At 42.1% G+C, this 22,487-nt stretch overlaps 2 protein-coding genes across 2 annotated transcripts; one reads left to right on the top strand and one right to left on the bottom strand.

Moving 5' to 3' along the window:
* Positions 1-2,847: 2,847 nt before the first annotated feature.
* Positions 2,848-16,295, bottom strand: myo1hb (myosin IHb). The gene is made up of 32 exons (XM_076757970.1): positions 16,284-16,295; positions 10,773-10,934; positions 10,265-10,380; positions 9,562-9,760; positions 9,375-9,455; positions 9,071-9,250; positions 8,883-8,981; positions 8,654-8,767; positions 8,460-8,531; positions 8,244-8,363; positions 7,848-7,915; positions 7,651-7,756; positions 7,442-7,522; positions 7,252-7,343; positions 7,020-7,114; positions 6,739-6,785; positions 6,372-6,452; positions 6,178-6,283; positions 5,903-6,020; positions 5,661-5,774; positions 5,500-5,576; positions 5,351-5,419; positions 5,181-5,265; positions 4,919-5,081; positions 4,695-4,778; positions 4,516-4,609; positions 4,182-4,237; positions 3,967-4,102; positions 3,797-3,867; positions 3,168-3,265; positions 2,959-3,058; positions 2,848-2,874 (listed from the first exon to the last, which is right to left on the bottom strand). Exons 1-32 carry the CDS (start codon positions 16,293-16,295, stop codon positions 2,848-2,850), a joined length of 3,123 nt encoding a protein of 1,040 aa, XP_076614085.1.
* A 1,360-nt stretch (positions 16,296-17,655) lies between these two features.
* svopb (SV2 related protein b) lies at positions 17,656-21,988 on the top strand. The gene is made up of 16 exons (XM_076758450.1): positions 17,656-17,717; positions 17,976-18,109; positions 18,530-18,615; positions 18,707-18,805; positions 18,889-18,960; positions 19,080-19,204; positions 19,307-19,370; positions 19,492-19,617; positions 19,703-19,831; positions 19,941-20,014; positions 20,217-20,293; positions 20,396-20,500; positions 20,915-21,026; positions 21,144-21,225; positions 21,320-21,409; positions 21,518-21,988. Exons 1-16 carry the CDS (start codon positions 17,656-17,658, stop codon positions 21,689-21,691), a joined length of 1,611 nt encoding a protein of 536 aa, XP_076614565.1. The 3' UTR covers positions 21,692-21,988.
* Positions 21,989-22,487: the final 499 nt, after the last annotated feature.

Raw genomic sequence — 22,487 nt, 5'->3', positions numbered from 1 at the left:
GTCAGAGACAGAAATTGTTAGCCAGGGTTTCTGCTCCTTTCTCGGCTGCTTCTACACTGTCTTCCAAGATAAGTACAGTCAGCATTTGTCTAAACCTTGGCCCTTCAGTTGCAGGCATTTACAAACATCTGTTTAATCATCAACCGGAGTTCACTGCGATCACAGTTTCAGCTGTATTTACCCTCACGTGGCAACTTTTGACCAGCTCTCACTTCAGTGCCCATCAGTTTGTAAGATAATCTGCTTAATAGACCTGCAGAAACTCATCAAGGCTCACGCTGTACTCACTCATGATCAAAGATAAGGCTTATCAAGACAGAGTTATGAAGATGATCGCTAAATAAAACACGCCTTCATGTGCAGACACTACTTGTCTTAACAAATAAGATTCTGTATCACAGCATCCATACATTCAGACTAAATTTATGGACACGTTGGAATGCCTATTTTATGCTTTGACGTGATCGTTGACCTCAGAGGTCTCTAGCCTTTCACACTTGGCCTGTTTTATGTTTGGAGGCTCCTGGGTGTCTGGAGGTAATGATTAGATGTCAGCCTTGTTGATGTTCCTGACTTCCCTGATAATGGAAGGGTCTAGACCTAGAGTAACACACACACACACACACAGACACACACATATTGTTTTACCTCCTCCCCGATGACGTGATTATACATGATTCTGTATGATGTAGGACAAACTATATAAAGCTGAGTGAATGCAGCTTTAAGTTTTTTGTATCTGACTGTATTTGTTGCCTGCATGCTATGTAATATTTCTTAAATATCATAACCATTTGCCCTCTTGTCCTAAATAAGACAGTTTGTACTGAAATGGTGATTCACAAAATTCAGAATTACAAGATTGCATTTGAGTTATGATTGTGCAACTCTGAGCCTGTTGATGTGCTGACGCTAGCATGGCAACATGGTAAAATGCTGACAACATATTTGCATCATAATGGGCCAAAAATAGCATTTTGAGGATCTAGGAAATTTCCATTTTGTTTGGAAGACTTTTAACAAGAGTTTTAACGTTTTCTTTTCATGTTGGTATTCGTGTTGTCCTGCAGAGCGGGCTGCAGGTTTAGCAGTCCAGTGCTGCTTCACAGTGCCTTCACTGAGACAATCATGAGAGGGATTGTTTTGCATTTTTGCATCAAGTGAGAACACAAGTTACACTTTTATGCATAATGAGCTCATTTGTTTCCTGGCCAATAAATTTAGGATGTGACCTGGAAGTTGAGCATAGTTTGAAATTCCAAACTAATTCTGATTTACCTTTTAAGTCAATACACAAAGAATGTGTTGATTTCCTGCAGGGACTGAGGAGGGGACCTGTAGGGCCAGCTGTGGGCCAGTAGGGGGAGCTGCTCACTCTCGAGTCATCTCAGTGCCACATGCAAATGAGAGGCATCCATTCAAAATGTGTACTTTATAGTATTTTGGTATGTACTGAGTTATATATATATATAAAACAGATGCTTTACACATGAAGTATCCATTGTGCTTTAACATGTTTTAATGTAATGGTACAACATGGGTGAGGTATTCATGGCTACACACAAATGTCATACTTTCTACTGTTATCATCTAGACACGATTTCAGATATGTTTAACACAAAGAAAACATTACAAGTGCTTCTATTCACATTGATTTCCATGAATGCGATGATTTCAACTCCATACACTGGGAAAAAGCAGACCCACTGTTGTTCTGGCTAGGCTCTGCTATGAGCTCGACTAATGAAGATATTGGCAGTGCTTGTGTAATAATTGCATACACATAATTGGATAACATTGTCATACGGACGCAAAAAGTAAAAATGAGCTGACGTAAAACACAATTGGCAACAACCATGGAGCAGGACTACAGAACAAACATGGCTGTTACCAGTCGGTGATTGGCCCAATGAGAGCATCCACACAGCCATGTACACCTCCCAGAGGACACTGCTGCAGGGCGCCTTAGCCACAGAGATTCTTGATATTATAATTGCGATTGTCATTTGGATTTAATAGAACTGCAATTAGGCTAATCTCAATTTTATTGGGTGTTGACATTAAGTATTTTATTAATGCTTATTTTTCAAAACATACCATAGCTTTGACTGTATAAACTTAACCTCAAATTATACCAGCTGAGCAGTCGGTGCAGGTTAATGTCCTCAGTCACATCACCTGCTCCACTCCCAGGTCACTCAAAAATCTATCATAAAAACCATGTCTGTCTACCCTGAATGTTACCGTGGTGGTTTGTTCTTGGAATTTTGAATGATTAGAGAAATATTATAAGACTACAGGTACAGATTACAGGAATACTGCTGGCAGCTGTGTGCCTCTTGCTCTTGACTACACACTGCTACTTGTCGCTTTGATCATGAAGGTGACACTAGTCCATAGAGTATATAGGCTATAATATAATGTAAAATTGATTACTTATAGAATATAGTTTAGAGAATAATACAGATGAAACTGACTGAAGTGTTAGATTGAGAGAAAAAGGCGCAATTACAAATCTGCCTGCTACTTCAGCACCACAGACAGCACCATGGATTAATCAATACACAGCACAGTCAGGCTGCTGATAGCTCAGAGCCATGGCCGGGCCGTAGATTCTAACTTACACAAACCTCAGTCAGATAAAGGATCAATGAGTCAGGCAGACTAGACTAACAGCTGAACAATCCCTCTGCCTCTGCACTCTGCTACCAGAGGATGGAGAGGGGGGGCGGCAGGTTAACAAGGGGGATGTATTTTGGTCATTTTGCGAACAAGGGGGAGGGCGTCCCTCCCCACAAAAAATGCCTGCTACTACAATTGCAGCAACATCATCCCAAAATGCTGGCATCATCTGGACTTAGTTTTCGTCGATTCCTGGAGAAAAAAGTAAAGAGCTTTTTATACAAACAGTAATTTCACATTGTCTTAACATGATCCTGTGATGAACTGCACACTCACCACCATCAAATGGCCGTTCTTTGCCCTGTAAACCATGGACTCCTGACCGCTCTTGAAGTCCACAAACCCCTCTCGGCCAGGCTGGATGTCAAATCTCACACTGCGAGTGAATATACCAATTTCACATTGAATGAGGTTCATCCATCCTTTTCACCGTTTAGATATCTGGCTTTCAAATAAATATTACAACACAAATCCAGATTCTGTACCTGCCCTGGACCACTTTGATGTAGTTCTGCTTGTTGGCAATAACACTCAGCTTAGTCAGGGCCTCAAACAGGTAGTCACACTGCAGAACCAGATCCCCCTGAAAGAACAAATGATGTCCCCCCAGTTGTCAGATATAGTGATTTTAAAATCTCTAAAAGCTGAATTAACAGATTTATGAAGTAATGTTTCTCATCTGATCTGGGGCCTGCTGTGAGGGGTTCTCCAGGAAAATCATGGACCATATTTTTTTTTAGCTGATAATTATTGACTCATGAAGATCTAAGAACAAATCCTTCACTCAGCTGCCATGATATATTCATTAATTTTAACACTGAAGTGAAGGCTATGTTCTCCTACACGCTTGGAAATGGGGGGAGTGGCATTCAGTTGGATGCAATCTACAACTTCACCACTAGATGCCAGGAAATCCTGCACACTGGGCTTTTAAATGTGTGGTTTTACTGCCCTTGAAGACTTGAGTAACTGTCCAGAGAACCACAATACACAGATACATACATGACCTGCAGACTGTGTGACCATTAAGTCATCGTCTTTTAAGTAAGTTATGCATTGGCAGTTTTGACATTTGAAAAGACAGGTGACAGGTATTGTAGATATGTAGGTCTACCTTTTTCTTGATATCATCACATGTGACATGAAGGATCAGGAAGTTGTCACTGAGGTTGCTGACAGACACACCTATAAAGAAAAGGGTCACCAAGTTTAAAGTTTAAAGCGTGTGTGCAGCTTCCCCTGCATATAACAATGCTGAACTGGTTTGATTGTCTCGCTTGTTACCTTTCAGACAGCTGTAATCTATCCGCTGCTTAATCTTGGCCTCTTCAACCAGGTAGGCAGCTTCCAGGGTGAAGATGAGCTGCCGGAGACGAGGCCTGAACCCGTTCCTGTCGTACTTCACCACTGGCACGCTGTACTGTGGGAGGGACGCACACAAGGTCACAGTGGATAAAACAAATGACAAAGACACAAAGTCAGTCCCTGTGTTAGTTTACCTTGATGTGCTCATGCCGAATCATCTGAAGCACTTTGATGTTTATGTCCCCTGCACCTTAATAAAACAACAGAGACTATTATATATACGCTATAGAGAGGATTTCACACACAACAAGACAATAATAATAATAATAATACGATACTGCCTCAGATGCTCCACTGTTTGACTTGCTTATCAATGTGCAGAGTAGTCTCATAACAGACTCAGCATGTGTACATCTAATCTAATCCAATCTCCACAGGCTCTTACTGTTTTCGTATACTGCACTTGTGCACAGAAATTCACATGCTAAATGCTATGTTCCTGTAAATACACTCAAACTGTAGTCTTACTTATCCTGGTGTCCACGAACGGTCTGCACACACTGTAGGGGTAGTTTTCCTTCTTTCCTTTGAACATGGAGCTCGCCTGTTCTTTCAACAGAAGCTGGAAACCAGGAAACAATTTGAAAGCCGAGACTACGTTAATTTATTTCCTGAAGTAAAGTGTTGCCAATGGGGGTGGATCGTACCTGTGCTTTCCTCTGTGGAGTGATTCCTCGGACATACTTCCCAACCATGTGGCGAATGTAGAGCTTCTTCAGGAGCTGGGAAGTCTAGAATAAATAAAGTTTCATATGAGCTTTTTGACTTGACACCTTTACAGGTTACAGCTGTTGCCAAAATGACCAACATATACCCTCATGCATGCAGCCTTACAACTAGAAACAGATGGTGTCAGAAATGTATCACCCACCTCCCGCATTATAGGTGGAGGGGTGAGCCAAGAGTCTGTCTCCAGGATTGTTTTGGGAAGGGTTTCCCTGAGCCGTGTGAGGTAGTTCTGCCTCACATACGCCAGGTACTCACTGTTGTCAACAGAGGCTGGCTGATTTCTAGTTATGAAACCTTTAATGAACCTAGAACAAATCAATAGACAGGTAAGCTCACAATAGAGACTGCATGGCCGTCATCCTCATCCCATTAATCTTCCAATGGAGCTCATTGTGTTAGCTTACTTCTTGATGACCTTGACAGCCCATGCCCTCTTTTCACGCTCCTTTCTCGCCATCAGACCTCTCCAGCAGTTCTCAATCTTTGTGGCTATTTAGATAAGACAAGGTGACAATGTGTGGAAAAGCTTTTCATTTGTGCTTATAAGCACGTCTGTGGGCATGTTAACACTCACCAGCTTCTCTCTGTTTCATGTAGTCTCCTTTCACTCTGTAGCCTTTGTACTTGGCCTGAATTCGTGTTGCTGCAACAAGGAAACGCACAGTTTCAGCCTCAGAAGTGGCATGATGCTTAGCATTACAATAAATTTACAAAACATCTCACCTAGCTTATGTTTGCAGACCTGAAAGGCATCTTCTGTTGCAAACAGAGTTCTTGGGTGTCGGATGAAAATTTTTGTCCTTGAAGGAAAGAGAGGAACGACAAGAAGTTCCTGTAACTCATCATGGACAGTCATTGGCACCAATCCATTAACATCTGCCTACCTGCCCATCTTGTACTCATCAGGTTTGTAGCCCAGGTGTTTGATCAGGCAATGCACACCTTCTGCTGCCGTACCTTTCCAGTTGGGCCAGGTGTCGGGACACAGAGGCTTATACCTGGCACAGAAGAACACACAGCTTAACGGGTGATACCAACGGCAGCAGCAGCAAAGTGTGGGGCCACAACAAATGTCCTCTGAAGACTTTTGATTGAGATCAAGAGCAGTAACAGTATGTATAAGTACCTCTGGAGAAAGATTTCATATTTGCGTCGGTAAGCAAACCCAGCACGCCTGACCCTCAGGTGCTCCATCAGCCCCAGGTACTTCACCTGATGTCTCACCAACACATCATCAAAGCGTCCTGCAGGGAACACCAAAGGTTATCCAGACAGTTCAGGGTCAAAACTGTGTGGTCTAACTTACATGTGCTGGCTGACTATAGGCTGAACGTACAGTAAAACTTATTGGCTTGGCTAGGTCTTTTCAGAAGTGGAGGATTTCAGGACACAAGGCCTCACCTGGCTGCTTGGCTTCATTGGGTTTAATGCAGCGGACGTACCAGGGCTCTTTGGACATCAAGATCTCAGTCAAGCCCACCAGGCTGCTCTTAAACTGAGTCACCACCTGAGAAGTCACAGAAAAATGGCAAGAGTAACGAGTGTTGATAGTTTGTTTACATTAGTCAAGTGTCGTCATCTGAATCATTTCTTACAGTTTCAGGTCTCCTCTTGCTGTCCGGTTCAGAAGAAGGAAAACAGTGCTTAATAATAGCATTCTTGGACTGTCGCATGACCTTAAGGTGAATAGAAAAACTGTATAAGCATCCAATATGTCAGACATACAGTATAAACCTTAAATAATAACATAAGAGTTATACTCCTTGACATTTAGATGCATTTTCAGGTCTATTTTGGTGCTCTTTGGTGTGAGTGGAGGATGTTATGGAAGGCAGTAGATTCACAACAAACATTGTATTTGTGTCGTACAATGAATCAAATAAATTTGTCTTCAAGGAATCACAAATCAACCTAATATGGATATCAGCTGGTTTCACACTACTAGAAATGAAATGAAATTACCTCTTTCCCATTTCGATACAAGAGATCATTGTTTTTGTCCAAGAATCCTGAAAGTTGAAAGGTCAAAGAGAAGTTTTGGAATAGGACGATTATTTCTTCACTGACAAGTTGAATTTTTATGCAATAAAACAGGCTCTTGTTCAATTCAGCCAGTTGTGTACTTTAACTTGTCCTGGAAGGTAGTTTATCAAGTAACGTCACAGCAGTTTGTTGTCACACGCTGTCATATTATAATGTAAAGAAAGACATTACTTAACATTCAGAAGTATTTCATTACTTACCAACAACACAGTATGTCACCTCCCCAGCATAGTGCAAGAGGCGGAAGTCTCCTCTCTCCAGTGTTTTTCTCGTCTTTTGGTCGGCAAGTTTATGGCTGCAGGAAGGGGATCGCTAGTGTCAGTTATTATGAGATTCATGGTTACGCCATGTGCTGGTCTGGCTGCTGGGTCATGTCCCTAAACCGCGTGCAGACAATGTGCACTTTCTGTAAGCAACAAGTGTTGAACTCACGTGACAAAGTGAGGATGACCACCAATCTTTTCCTCCATCTTCTCCAGTAAGGTCAGATCTGTGGCCTCTCCGGGACGTAAACATTCCTCGTCCTATATGAGACAAACATCAATCATTCAGCTGGTTTTAGTTTTGGGGGCAAGTACATTGTTTGACTTTCTTTATGAGCAGAACTGAATAGTGTCTTTACCAGTAAAGAGATAATTCCTCTGTGTTTCTCCTCTACAAGATCACAAATTATCTTGTTATTGAAATATGGCACGGGTTCCCACTGTGCATAAAAACAAAAAACAGTGATTGAGAAGCATTTTTTTATTGTATATGAGTTTATTTTTGTACATTAGTAGCACTGTGAGTCACAAATGTCAAGCAACTTTAAGGAAAAAATAGCGTTATTACTTCAATCCCCTCCATCTCGTACTCCTCCTGCTCTGACTTGAGGGTCAGCTGGATGAAAAGCTGCTGCAGCTTCTCGTTGCAGTAGTTGATGCAAAACTGCTCAAAGCTAAAAAATAAATCACAGGCACTGTCAGTATCGGATTCTTCATTTCACACGGTTGCTGCTGAAGAATCAGCTGATCTGCGTGTGATCTCACCTGTTCACGTTGAAAACCTCAAAACCATAGATGTCCAACAGACCAATCACTGTTTTCCTGGAGGGATCCTGCAGATAATTAACACAGATATGATATCTGTTTTTTAACTGCATAATGTATCATCATGTTTAGCCAGACCACTGTGTAGAAATTCAATCTCGTATGTTGTTATTTTAAACTAATATAATTCCACCGTGGAAAGAAAATCAGCCTGAAGAAAAATTAGCCAGATGTGCATTTTCCAGAAGTTGGGGTTTTCCACACTCAACCAATCAAATGGCTGCCTCAGGCTTGCTAAAATCTTATTACCCCAATTTTCTCCCCATTTCCATGATCTTAATGTGACAGGTACAATTAGATTCGATTACATTAGATTTAAAAAACTTTTTTTCTCACCTTGTTCGCTAAAGATTCATTGATCTTGTTGACCAGCCAGTTGAAAGTGCGGCCATATATGGCTTTGGCAAGGGCATCCCTGGCATATATTGCATGGTCCAGAGAGAAGGGACTTAACACCTTTAACATCAGGATAATGTAGATAATTATAAACAAACACCTCAAAAAAGTTTCAAATACTTAATGCCTTGAATTAAACAAAAGGAGCCAAGTCACCTCCTCTGTTTTGGCTTCAATCTTCCTGTGGGTTAAGCCCTGTTGTAGCACCTGAATAGGAATCCCCAACAACTGCACAACAAAGAAAAAAAGAAAAAAGACAAATAACACCAAATCTCTTCCTAGTCTCTGTCTGAAAGTTGCATAGAGACACACAAAGGCTTTAAATTGTGTGCAGTTTGTTTGGGGCTCACCTTTGACACCCAGTGCATCTCCTGGTTGTTGTTGAGAGACGCATATCCTCGAACATCTGCTTCAAACTTGATATTTCCCAGATGGAGCACACTAGCAATTATTCCAAACAGGTGCTGCATTACACCCAGAGAGAAATACTTCATGAACCACCATCAAAGCATATCTTACATGGGTTTAGATGAAATTTTGTCCAGTTTCAGTGTGTAAAGATTTACTGGACGTCCTCACCTCAGTATCACTCTCGCTGAACTCGATGACAGAGAGGGCTTTCCGCACTGTCTTCCAGTCACTTTTATCATTGATAGAGCTAACTTTGGCACAATCACCCTGCAGGAGATGAAGAATAAAAAGACTGAGTCCAGAGATCTTGGTTGCACCAGATGAGTAATGAGTTTCTTTTGTTTTTGTCCACTGACCTGCACCAGGTAACTGTAGTGCTGGCAGCTTCGCTCCAGGCCGAGCCAGCGGAGCAACTCTTCCTCTGCTCCCTCCACAAGCTGATAGAAGATGTGGAAGTTTCTCTCTCCATGGTTCTGGTGGACCACACGGGACTTCTCCAGCAGGTAACTCAGGATGTGTCCGCCAACTGCACCACCCTGAGGAAGAAAGTAATCCTTAACCCCTTGTCAGTGCCTTGTGTGAACCCTGAAGTCATTACATGGCTGTGTTGTCTTGATGTTGTTGTTTGCACTGTAATGTAATGGAGATAGTTCAGTCCACCTGGTGGTCGAACTGGATGTCCATGTATTTCCCAAAGCGGCTTGAGTTATCATTCTTCAGGGTTTTGGCATTTCCAAAGGCCTTGCAGATATAAAACAAAAAAGCAATAAATGCCTGATTTTAAACTTGTGTTTTTCTCTAAAAATGGTCTCACAAAAGCTTGGGCACACATATCCACGTCACTGACCTCAAGCACTGGGTTGGAGAGGAGCAGCCTGTCCCGGACGTTGTTCAGGAGTTTGGTACTTGGACAACTGACAGCGTAGAATTGCAGGATTTTCTTGGAGGCCTCTGTCTTGCCGGCCCCGCTCTCCCCTGAGATGAGGATGAAGTGGTTGTTGAACTCAGACTGCATGGTGCGGAAGACGTTGTCCGCGAGCGCATAACTGAAAGTACAGTAATACTGTAGGTCAGCCCCGTTTTAAAACATCCTGTCTTTTTCCTTAATGCTAATGTCCACATGTTGATATATACTGACAGCATGCTGATTTTTAGCAGGTAACATGTTTATTATCTTCACATCATAGTTTGCATTGAACACAAATTGCAGCTGAGGCTGATAGGAATACGAACATTATTGGTTTTGCAGGTATTGCTCATAAACCAAAGTTTTGTGGATTTTGAACTGATGACAGGGCTACATGACAAGTCAGGGGGTCAAGGTTATTACAGTTCATCCTGAGGAGGACATGAATAAATGCTCCATATTCTCTGATAGCACTGGAGCAAAAGTCAGGGGATCAAAGTCAGTAGGATTCATCCTCTGGGGACCATGAATGTCCATATAAAACTCAAAAATCCATCCAGTCATTGTTGAGATATCTCAGTCTGGACCAAAGTGTGTCTACCAACACACAGTATAAACTAATACAGAATCAAAAATATCTTACATATGAGGTGGCAGCTCAAAGAAGTTTACACCCATGTAGGTATCCATTTGCTTCTTGCTGTAGATATCCAACTCTTTATATGGGTTGACCGACACCAAGAGAGTCCCAATGTAGGTCTGCAGAGAAAGACAAGGAAAGGAAGTCATGTTCTGCAACTCTTGCACATTTGATGATACAGGAGATTGTTTTTCCTCAAACATTACGTGACATTAAGAGAAGGCATCCACCAGTGTGGCGTCCATGCATCACTCTGCTGATAAGTAATTTTCTCCCTCTTATCAAAAGCAATAAGTTTGGTTAAACGCTTGTCATGACCTGCAGCGGCCTTTAGATTGCTCACTCCGCAAATGAAAAGAACAGGAGCTGCTGTTTCAGCAGCACAAGGTGCCAGATTCAGCACAAGGCAACGCAGCATTAGGACCTTTATGGGTTGAAGGTCGAGGGCATGAAGTTTAATGAGAATGAGAGAAAGAGGTTATCCAACATTACACCACACAGGAAGACTCACGTAAATGAGATTCTCATGGAAGCGTTTCCTCAGGTTGTCCAGGAAGGCAGTCTCACTCGTGTAGGCGTCCAGAAGAACAAAATCCTGGATGCCCACGCGATCCCGGGCTGTCAGAGAAGCCTCCATGTTCCTCAGGATCTGGTTACACCGCTCCTCCAGGCTCTGTGCCCGAGCAGGAACACGCCAGTGACAAGGAAACAAGGTGTCACAACAGACCTAAGTAACTTGATAAATGTATGATGCATTTTATGAGACGTTGGTGAAACAACGAATTGTTCTTCTTAACAAAATCTACAGATACTGTGTTATTTTTAGCCTAGTTCTCATTCCTTCTGTCAAGACTAGGCCTATATGTCCCATCCTTGTCTCCTGTGTCCTGTTTTCCTCAAAGGTTATCTGTTTTTGAGCTTGTCACACGTTAAGAACACATACACACACATGCTCACTATCATGGACAACATAGGATCTATATTTCCCAGAGGGACACTCATTTCCCGCCTGTTTGTCCCTATATCTGTGACTTCCAGTCAGGGCCGTTGGCGGCCTTGGCTACATCCTCTATGCTCATGAGAAATCTAAATTCAGCTTCCACTATCTAATCTGCTTCTATGTTGTCTAAAGAACCATCAGTCTTATTCATGGCAAGGACAGAATGACCACGAAATACTCCACCTACACGAAAACTTCATATATTTGAAGTTTGTCAGTTTAACATGAAATAAACAATCCAGATTTTAATTTAGTTGTAAAATCCAGAAGTAATTACATTCATTATAATATGCATAAACACAGGGTATCCTCAGCTACTTCAAAATCCACAACAGAAGAAGTGCCAGGTAAAATAATCAGCAAACTCAATGCACTTTAATTACGGTGCTATGAAAGAACAACCCAGCATTATGCTTCAGTAGTTTGGCTCTCATCACTGCCAGGTTGACCTGTCACCAAGTCGAGGTAACTGACACTCACAGATCAATCTCCAGTAAAACAAGCTACTGCTCTACTGACCCGGCAGACATTTACAGCAAAATGTCACAATGAATCATGTCCTCAAAGAATTATGTGATCATTAAAATGTTCAATAGTATTTAGCAGGAAAAAGTGCCAAAAAATTACCTACCCTGAAGCTCCCCGATATGTGTGTGTGCGTGCCTCTGCGTGTGTTTCTGAACTGAACATTTGGTTTTATTGAAGGAACAGGACAGGAAACACTGATAGATTACAGTCTCTACTTCCTTCAATAGGAAACCATCAATAATGTAGCGAGTGTGCAACAAAGGAAGCAAATCTCATTCTAATGTATGTGTGTATGTGTGTGTGTTGATAGATTTACTGTAGATCTTGCCTGGCCACATACAACACACTTCCATGACCATGTTTACTTTTTCACTTTTTACTGTATGACACTTTTGATCAATTCTCTATTTCAAATCTAAATCACAGAGAAAAAAAAAATTACAATTAGGCTTCAAGACTTTACAAATACAAATGTATTTTTTTAAAAGTACTTTCCTTATTGTGTTTTGCAAACTGTTCGATACCATAAAAGATAAAAAGCTGATTAAAACAAACACAAAATTAAATAATATCCAGCACATATTAAATAGCACAGTTTTCCCTCAATACTTTCCTATTTGACAGAGGAAAAGAAAGAAGCATGAAAACTGCTACCAGAACTGTAATATGAGACTTCAAAGCCTTTCAAAACAGGTTCCTGAATGCCTCACGTGTGCTTAAAATACAGACAGTAAGATGGTAACTTAAAAGATAATAGCAGTAATAAGAAACCAAAGAACCGAACCAAATCTAGTTTAATCACAGAGGTGGTCCCTCTCTCTCCCTCCTCCCTTCTTGATGGTAATCACATCACGTATCTGTAAATTACAACTGAAAAAACCCTTCTGACAAACCAACTGTTATTTCCTAAACTGGCTTTCTTGTTAAGGCTCTCCATGTCTAGCATCAGGTGCAAAAGAAAACAAAAAAGAGGAAAAGCAGCGAGCTCTGCCTCAGACTCTCTGCTCAGTTGTTGGCACTCTGTGAGCAGGCTGTTGGCCCGACACCGAGCGCTGAGATTTTCTACCATTCGAAGGAAATGTTACCTCTGCTGAACACATGGCTGCTGGTAAAACAACTCTGTGTTGTAAGGGGATTTTGCTGAACAGAGCAACAAGAGGTGACTTTTCTTGCCAACATTGTCATCTGACGTAAGCTGGACAGTGCTGAGACAAAACACAGTCACGTGTATACAGTAACACACAAAACCAAAACATCCAACATGAGCAATTAGCCTCAAACACCACATTTTGACGTCAGGCTACAGCAGAACAGCAAAGTCTGTCTAACTCGGAGACCATCACCTGAGAGGGCGCTCCATTGTTCCTGTCTATCCAGCATGGTGCAGGATCCTGTTACGCAGCCACAAAGTGGCAGTTAGGCTCCTGAAAGAGATAGCACTCCTCGTGGGCCATTGACTGACACCACACATCACCCAGGGCAACACACGTTTAGGGGGCTGCAGGTGTCTAGAGAAACCTGACCACCACTGGCCGCCATCACACCAGTCAAGTACAGTACCTCCTCTGTTGCTACTGTTTCACTCAAGCACACAGTAACATGGTTTGAACTGATTAGCTTGTTTGGCTAAAGTCTTGTTTGGTAAAGAACTGATTAAAAAGTTCTTACTTCTGAACGGTAGAGTATAATTAGCTTTACTGTATGTTCACAAGCTAGTTACTAACTGTGTCCGTTTGGAGGTGGGCAGGGAGCATACAAAGAGTCTGTCAGAGCTTTGCACTGAAAACATCTTCTGCCGCATCAGAAAATGATGTCAATCGCTGCAGTGAAGCAAAATTAAAGTGAGCTGAAAGATGCTAAAACGCTCTGCAGAGGTGAGGGGAACAGCAGAATCAGGTGATGATTCTCTGTGGATTCGTCAGTACAAGCGACCCCTAGACATTACTCATGGTTATCTGATTCAATGACAATATAAAAACATTTTTTTTAGTGCACCTTTAAAGTGTGTAAAATTTCAACATATCTGACGCTGAGGCAGACAGCAGTGCACACCTGTATCTCCACCTGTCCAATAACACACCTACAGCCAACATACAAAAGCCATGTCCGTTCTATTACCTGTGTTACTTCCAAAACCATGTGCGTCATGTTGAATCAGTCCTGATAAATCCAAACTACTTTGAACTTCAGTCCTCAGGTAACCAACTCAGACAGACACAACCCGTGATGTTGTTTCAGTAGCCGATGAGTTCTCCCATAGTGCCTCTTATGGACACCAGGGATCTTTTCACCTAGAACGTCTCCTCTGCTGCTCAGCTTTGCATCGGTCCCAGATTCAAATACTGGCTCGGAGCAGGCCCGGTGCCACGGCCTGGGACAGAGGAGGAGAAAGAGTGTGGCACTGCTGCTTCCTGCTGGGCTGGTGTCCCTGCATTGTAGGTAATGAGGCAGTAATGAGCTACCTGGCTCTGGAAGCACTGGGCTGGTTAAACATTCATGGAGCCCAGGCAGCAAACGTTCTTTCAGCGCTTCGCCTGAGTGTTGAACAGCTACACTATATGTTTAAGGAAGAGTGTGTGTATATGTGTGTGTGCGCGCAGGTATGTAATACAAGGATGTAGTAACTTTATCCTCGCAGAGACCCGTCCTCACCTCCCTCCCCACAAAATTACAGCACAGGTATTCGATTACTGATCTTTGATTAGGCAGATGCATTTCAGACTAATTACTAACTGAATGTTAGAGGCAGTACTTTCATGTATTCTGTTGGTACCATCTTCAACATAGAGAAGCTTTTATATGAAATAAATATTCAAATTTGTATTCAAGTGATCATTCTATAAATTGAATTTGAACTGAATTTGTGACATTTTCTGCCTTTGTTTTTTAAAAAAACTACACTGTAGAGCTGACAGGAAATGAGAAGAGAGAAGAGATGAAGATGGAACTTTCTGATACATTATACTATTTTTCAAGTCGACATCTCAATAAGACAACATTGCGCCCTGGTGCTCTTATCTCATCTGTCTCGTCTTGTGGTTCAGCTGGTTCAGTTGTGACAGGCCTGTGGCCAGTGTAACGCTGCCCTCTCATTCCGTCTGTTTAAATTTTAACATTGTGCTTCCTGTAAGCATCAACAAAGGCTTCTTGCGTTACTGCCTGCGGATGGGCCAAAACACACGGTGACATAAGAGAGGATGTTGGAAAATCCTCATTAACATAATTTAATCCATTATGCAGATACTGGGGGATTTCTAGGATCTACTCAGTCTTTAAAGATGACCGCTTCTCTCCTAACAAACGCGCAATAAAACACCAGATGGCCAGATGGGTTGTAGGGGCCACATCTTATTGATTTACAGTCCGCCCATTGGAAACCCAGCGTTTCAGTGATTAAGGCTCATGCTGAATATTAGCATTTGGTGCAAACATCACGTCAGCACAACCATGGCCCCTCTCAACAATCGAGTCGTCTGTCTTTGACAAGGAGAAGGAAGAGAGGTTTTATTTCGCACAAAACAACTTTCCCACAACAATCCATTGAATAATTGCAATATAAACGCAGCAGTGCAGTGATAATAAAGGATTTGTATTATATGAAGTTTTTTTTTATATCGGTGCCTATACTGATATCTGAGCTGATATGATACAAAAATATTTTCAATACCTTGCTATGGTTTGCATAAACATGTGTTTTCATTGAACAAATCGAACTATAAGCTGCAAATAAAAAGGCAGCATACATATAATAAAGCAAGATTTTAAATCATATATGTATTTTCTAAAGAGTTTCAAAAAGGCTACAAATATGAACAATTTGCAGTGCTTTCAGTATTTGGTAGTATTGACACAATTTGGTCAAAAACAAATACTCCTGAGGTTAGATACTCAGGCAAATGATAACACAAAAACTTGTTCAGGGTGTCTCCTGTACTTTGCATTCATTTCATGCACCCTTCCCTCCAACACTGCAGGTTTACAGTGATGCTGTAACTGAGTAATTAAAAAAAAAAGCTTATTATTCAGTCTTCAGACCACACACTCTACATTGAGGACTCTCTCACACAAGAACACACACCTCAAAACCTCAACATCTGATGAAAGCTAAATAGTAGGTCTTCTTTCTAAAGGGTGAAGGACAAGCTGTATCTCAAGGCGCCCTTGATCCACCACTCATCTAGATAAATGTTCACAGGCTCAATTAGTCCCAAACAACTAAACTCTCAAACTAATCCTTTATTCATGTGAGCAAACAGATTGCTGTCGCTGCAGCAAGACTCTGAAGGCCAGAACAAGCTGCCAGGCTATTAGTTTCAGAAGTTGAGCATTCGGTGAACAAATTGCTCAATAATTTAAGTACAGCATCGCAAAACCAGCTGTTCTGGTGACTTTTAGCATATTGAATATGTGCGAGCAGTATAGGTCATTGGCATGTCAAAATAAAAAAACAACTCATAGGACTGCAGTATTTTGGTATGTAGATACAAATCTTACCTTTGAGTCCATGTTGTCGTTCTTCGCGCTCTGCTGAGGTTCTGTATTGTTCTGTGCGAGTCTGGCCGAGCAGCTATGACCAGAGGGATGTGGGGACAGTGGGATGTGTTGTATATTCTACCTGTATTTATGGCCGTCCCATAATGCAGCAGCCTCAGCATGTCCTCACAGTGTCCTACTTTTCTACAGCTTTTATTTTCAGGTTGGCCTCCTTCACTTGCAGGGGTGCAGAAGACCGAGAGCCTCCAGCAGTCACAGACAAACCTCCAGTTTTAGATGATGACAGTTCCCTCTGTAGCTGGAAACACTCCATTTCAATTCAACCGATCAAGTTTGATAAGTATTATTTTGTGTTGTGTGTGCTTAAGACAAGTGAGTCACCAGAAGGTCACACTGCTGGTAATGAGTAATTGGTAACAGGTGGTAGTATCATGACTGGGTATGAAAGGGGCATCCTCCAAAGGCTCAGTCGTTCACAAGCAAGGATGGAGAGAGGTTCACCTCTTTGTGAACACATGATTGAGCTCAGGAACACATGTAAAATCAGTACAGCGGCAGGCCTGAACTGCATACTGAGGACAGAGTCTCATAAAGTCTGAGCCTGGTGTTCTCATAGACAAACCACAGCAAGTAATACTGCATTCTGGACAGAACACCATGTCTTCAATGAATTCCTTCCTCTCGTGAGGCTTCTGAGAAGAGATAAAATAGTCCTTGGAAAGTGTGATTAGCACTCTGACTGTTGTTGTGCGTGTGTTTTACAAGAGAGGGTCCCCTGGCTATTTGACCTCCTGTCAGAAACAATACCAGAAGGATGAGAGCACAACCTGCTGTCAGCTCCAGGCTATAACAGCTAATCAGCTGCTGATCCACAGCACTGGAGTTGTAAGCTTTGTAAATCCTATCAAATCCTGCCTCACTTTACACCTTCTATCAGCATTATTCTTCACTCAGATGGTCATAGGAGCAATGTACGAGCTCTGAAACACACACCCTCTGTGCGTTTGCTTTAACTTACCCAGTCAATTAATTAAGCTGTAGCTTAGCTCACTGTTGTACTTATTGTAAATCCCACTGGATAAGAATATAAGCCAAGAGCCTTGAGTAAGTGCATGCAGAAAGATGAATACAGTTTCTTTTGTCTCCACTGGTTTGATTTCTGTTTAAAATTGAAATACTGACAATACTTATCCATTCACAGTGAAATAGCACTGTTTGGTTTCCTGGTGTAACCCCTCCCCTTTCCTCTCACAAGGTATTGTTGTCTGATTGGGTGTCACGCTGAAACCTGAAGTGCACTAGCAGGTTTAACCAAAAACCCTTGTGTGTGTTGTGTCGTGAAAGCCACTGCTCTCATAACGCCAAAACTGAAATGGACAGCTGGAGCAGACCAGGAGTGATCGCTTACAAGCGGTGGAGAAATCCTGAACTGAGGTAATACAACAAAATGACTTTTAAAATGTTTTTGTATTTCCTCATTTGTCTGTGATGCTGCAAAGGAGCGCACTGTGGGAAAAACCTGTCCTGCTGTGTTTACATACCTGAGTGTTAACACGGGACTAAGTATATTCATTATTCATACTTGTACATTTATATATATATATATATATATATATATATATATAGTACTTGAAATTCAACCTTTTGTGCTTAATAAGGTCTGAATTTCTCCTTTGGTGTGTTGACGTTTAGTGGTGGGGGAGATTTTATGGGTCAGAACGATGAGGACCAGTGCACAGACAATGAGATCTGCACTGTAGCCTCAGCAAGACCCGACGCAGGGGGAGGAGAGGCTGCATTCAGATCTGGACTTGATAAAACTGAAGGTTTGTAGAACACTATTAGTTGTAGTTTACAGTGTTGAGGAGTGTTTTTTGTTTTTTTTTAATAACTTGCTGGTAGTTCAGCTATAATCAGTTGCATGGCATTTTTGTTAGCATGTTTACAAAGTAATTTGAACTACGTTTTCTAAATCACTTTAGCTTTCAGCCTTTAGATTACTTACCAAAGTAAAAGCAGCAATGCCACAATGTCCTGCATTTTTTCTTCTACTTATCTTAAAGTACAAAAGTACTGGTAGCAAAATGTGCTAAAGTGTCAAAAGTAAAAGTACTCATTATGCAGCAGAATGCCACCCTGTCAGGTTTCATTATTTAAGTCAGTTCAGTCAGCAACTTGAGCGATTCTGCATACATTTCTTAACAGGTTACACTGAATGTGCAGTGAGCGTCTTGTCTATTTCACAGAAACTTTTACAATAGATGATGCGCTGGAAGGCTTCGGGTTTGGAAAGTTCCAGTGGAAGATCTGTCTCCTCACCGGACTGTCGTGGGTAAGCATCCTAAAACAAGCAGAAACGGCCACACTCTGTTTTCCAGACACTGTACGTCTCTGAAGTCGCGCTCTGCCTTCTCTGAGAGCAGGTTGGAGACTCCATGGAGATGATGATCCTCAGTATCTTGGGCCCCCAGCTGCACTGTGAGTGGAGGCTGCCCACCTACAAGGTGGCTCTCATAACATCGGTAAGGTCTTCTCAGAAAGGTTTTATTCTGCAGTTTGTTGATTTTGAAATGTGTGAACGTTGTCGTTTAATTTTTGGCCTCAGGTGGTGTTTGTCGGGATGGGGCTCAGTTCACCTCTATGGGGGAATGTGTCCGACAAGTACGGCAGAAGAGTAGTGAGTCTAATATCTGTGATTTTTTTTTTTTTTTTTTTCATGTGTAATTTAGTGTTTTTTGCTCATTATTTGATGTTCAGCACATGTCTTTTCTGTATGTCTCCCCCTTTTATTAACAGGGCCTGATAATGTGTATGTGCTGGATTTTCTACTACGGCCTGTTGAGTTCCTTCACTCCGGTGTACAGCTGGCTCTTGGTCCTGCGGGGCCTCGTAGGCTTTGGCATTGGAGGAGCTCCTCAGTCGTAAGTTCACTGCCTCCTCTGCTCTTGACGAGATGAAGCCTGCACTGAACACATTTTAACGGCCATGAAATCATCTGTGACAAACATTTCATCTCTTTTTAGGGTGACTCTGTACTCAGAATTCCTCCCAGCGAAGACTAGAGGCATCTGCATCATGCTTATTTCGGTACTGTGGTGCTTTTTTTGTTAATGCAGGACTTTTGCTATATTCTAGTGTTCAGTCTTTGATCGGATTAATTATACTGCTCATTGATTCCCTCCTGATTGATGTGTTTTGTGTGCGTCAGGCATTCTGGGCAATTGGTGCTGTGTTCGAGGTCCTGCTGGCATTGTGGATAATGCCCACTCTCGGCTGGAGGTGGCTGCTCGCCCTGTCCACTATACCAACGGCAGTATTTGTTTGCCTCTGTTTTGTAAGTATGATGGCGATTAATGAAGATCCCCAAGACAAAAATCAGCTGAGCTCAAACTCTCAACTGAACTCTCTGTGTTACGCAGTGGCTGCCTGAAAGTCCTCGCTTTGACGCGCTGACGGGAAAAACAGAGAAGGCCATGGCTACCTTAACACGTATCGCCAAAGAGAATGGCAAGGCCATGCCTAAAGGGAAGATGGCTGTCCATACACAGGTGAGGTCACAGATCTATGGGTCAGGAAAAGGAGATGTTGGTCCAATACAATGCTTAACTGTTAATATTAATAAACACGGCTTCTGTTTGTGTTGTTTTAATTTCACAGAATGACCGTGGACAGATCAAAGATCTCTTTGCTCAACGGTATCGGAAGACTACTCTTCTTCTGTGGTTGATATGGTTAGTTTACGTAACACATGTTCTATTTTGCCCTTTCTATCAACTTTCCTTAATCAGGTAGCAGGTAAGCAGGCCTGCCTGGGAAACCTGTCCATTGGCTGGTCCACGAGTGGTTTACTCCAGCCATGTATTTAATGCTTTATTTTCAACTATTTGTACACAGCTTAGCTTGTAGAACACTGTATTGTTATTTCATCCAAAGGTTTGCAAATGCCTTCTCCTACTACGGGATAGTCCTGTTGACAACTGAGCTGTTCCAATCTGGACATGCATGTGGGGGTAAGTAACAGCTACTCTACATGGATCAGCTTTCAACATTTGTTATATTACATCTTAAAGTTGAACAAATTCCAAAACTTAAACTGTCCATCTTCCTCACAGTGACGCAAGGGGCCAAGATTGAACCGAGCTGTAGTCAAGAATGCAGATATTTGACATCAGCTGACTACAAAGACCTTTTATGGACGACCTTGGCTGAATTCCCAGGTAAAATGCTCCCCATTAGCATTTTCTCAGAGCTGCAGTGTTGAATTGAAGCTGTAAGGAGAAGACCGTCCTGATGCTGTTGCCAAGAACAGTGTTAAACCCACATACAGGGAGTTCCTGCATATTTCTTCATTATTTGTCCACAGCAAACAACATGGATTAATTTCTGTGCCTATAGAATTAGTCTAAAATCCTCATTGAGGGTGAACATATAAAGCTATTTTTACACTTTCAAAGTCTATTTACATTGCATGCTTAGATGAGGTCGACTCTACCCAGGCCTGCACTACTTAGTCTAAAGGGAGTGACATACAGAAGTGTGTTGTTTAAGGGAGTGACTTTAGAACTGCAATTTATTCTTGTTGTGTCTTTAAAACCTTCACCGTAACATTAAATATTTGCTCTCTGTTTCAGGTCTTTTAGTTATCCTTCTGGTAATTGACCGTATTGGCAGGAAGAAGAGCATGGCACTGTGTTTCTTCATGTTTTGTTTGAGCATTCTGCCCTTATTCGCTTGTATTGGGAGGTAAGTTTGTCTCCGTATGTTTTTTTTTTTTTTTTTTGTCATATGGAACAACAACAGGATATCAAGTAATCAGGGCTGGTCTGAAATTTTCTCTGTGTGTCTTTCTGTGTCATACAGGTTAGCCCTGACAATCTTCATCTTCATTGCCAGAGCCTTCATCTCTGGAGGATTCCAAGTTGCTTTTCTTTACACACCAGAGGTAGGTCTACATACCTTTTTACCACTGTCACATAAAACATACTTGTTTTGGGATCACTTGAACTGGACCAAATGAATCTCTCCTCTCTCATTAGGTGTTCCCTACAGAAAACAGAGCCTTAGCAGTGGGGACTTGCAGCGCGATATCCAGGGTGGGTTCCCTGATTACCCCCTTTGTGGCACAGGTATGCAGGAGTGACTGTCTCTGTTTGTACCAGTCTCATATCAGACCCCTTCAGATTAGGCTGAAAGTTTCTCCACCTGGCTCCTCAGTTTTTGTGTTTTGGTTCTAGGTGATGCTCAGGAAGTCAGTGAATTTGACCCTGTCCATGTACTGTGGCTGCTGTCTGGTGGCCGGCATTGCATCCTTGATCCTGCCCATCGAGACTTTGGGCAGGGGTCTGCAGGAGTCCAGTCGTGACCAGGAGGCCGGGGAGCAGACAACCACCACAACAGCACACTTGTAGAACCAAGGGACCAGGAAGCATGAAAAAATAGAAAAGAGAAAAAAAAGAGGCTATTTTGTCAACTCCCAGGCTGCCAGTTTAACTGTGGACAGAATCCTCTGAGCGATGATGGGTGAAGAACAACAGCAGACAATCTCATTACTGCCTGGGAGTGATAATTGAGGGCAGGCCTACTTCCCATGTCTAATGAGAGCGGAAGCACACTTGTGCCTGGACCGGATTGTTTACTCTCTCCTCCATTTCGGCCGTGAGAAGCAACAGAGGGAGATTTTAGGAAATGATGATCCGTTGTGCAGCCTCTGCTTAGAGCTCCACATTTTACACCTTTACCTCGAGACTGAGACATTTATTTGAAACATTTTGAATGAGTATTTATTTGTAGCCACGTGCCATTTGTTAATTAAAGTTATCCAATCTGCTTTAGGCTCTATTTTATTCTTCCAGTGAATCTCAGTCTTGTAATTATCATCGATGAATCTGTAAGTGGACTATGAAAAAATCCAGGCGTTCTTCTCAAATGAATGAATTAGCTGCCTCCCTTGTGTTAGCATGATAGCTAATATAGCATTTTGGACAAAACGAGACATTTGGTGACATCACCAAGGACTCGAGGAGATTGTGAAGGGCTATGTAGAGCAAACAGCGGAGCCTAGAATGAGCAGATGAGTCGAAGAGGTAAAGAACAGTCGTTGGTGTCATACTCTACATTAAGTCAACCTCGCTGCGTTTCATAACACGAGCAGAATACTATTCCATCAACATTCGTATTTGGGAGTTCCTAGTCTGGCCAGTCACC

The sequence above is a fragment of the Chaetodon auriga genome, chromosome 19 (genome assembly GCF_051107435.1).
Source record: "Chaetodon auriga isolate fChaAug3 chromosome 19, fChaAug3.hap1, whole genome shotgun sequence".
In the NCBI taxonomy this organism is placed as follows: Eukaryota; Metazoa; Chordata; class Actinopteri; order Chaetodontiformes; family Chaetodontidae; genus Chaetodon; species Chaetodon auriga.
This window is presented reverse-complemented; position numbering and strand designations above follow the sequence as displayed.

Excerpts from the sequence above, each read along its gene's own strand:
- myo1hb (XM_076757970.1), bottom strand. Across the intron at positions 9,251-9,374 it reads ACATCCAGTTCGACCACCAG|GGTGGTGCAGTTGGCGGACA; the intron begins GTGGACTGAACT and ends TTTCTTCCTCAG. Across the intron at positions 3,059-3,167 it reads ATCAAAGTGGTCCAGGGCAG|TGTGAGATTTGACATCCAGC; the intron begins GTACAGAATCTG and ends ATTCACTCGCAG.
- svopb (XM_076758450.1), top strand. The coding sequence starts at position 17,656 with ATGGACAGCTGGAGCAGACCAGGAGTGATCGCTTACAAGCGGTGGAGA. Across the intron at positions 20,294-20,395 it reads ATCTGGACATGCATGTGGGG|TGACGCAAGGGGCCAAGATT; the intron begins GTAAGTAACAGC and ends TCTTCCTCACAG. Across the intron at positions 21,410-21,517 it reads TTACCCCCTTTGTGGCACAG|GTGATGCTCAGGAAGTCAGT; the intron begins GTATGCAGGAGT and ends TTTTGGTTCTAG.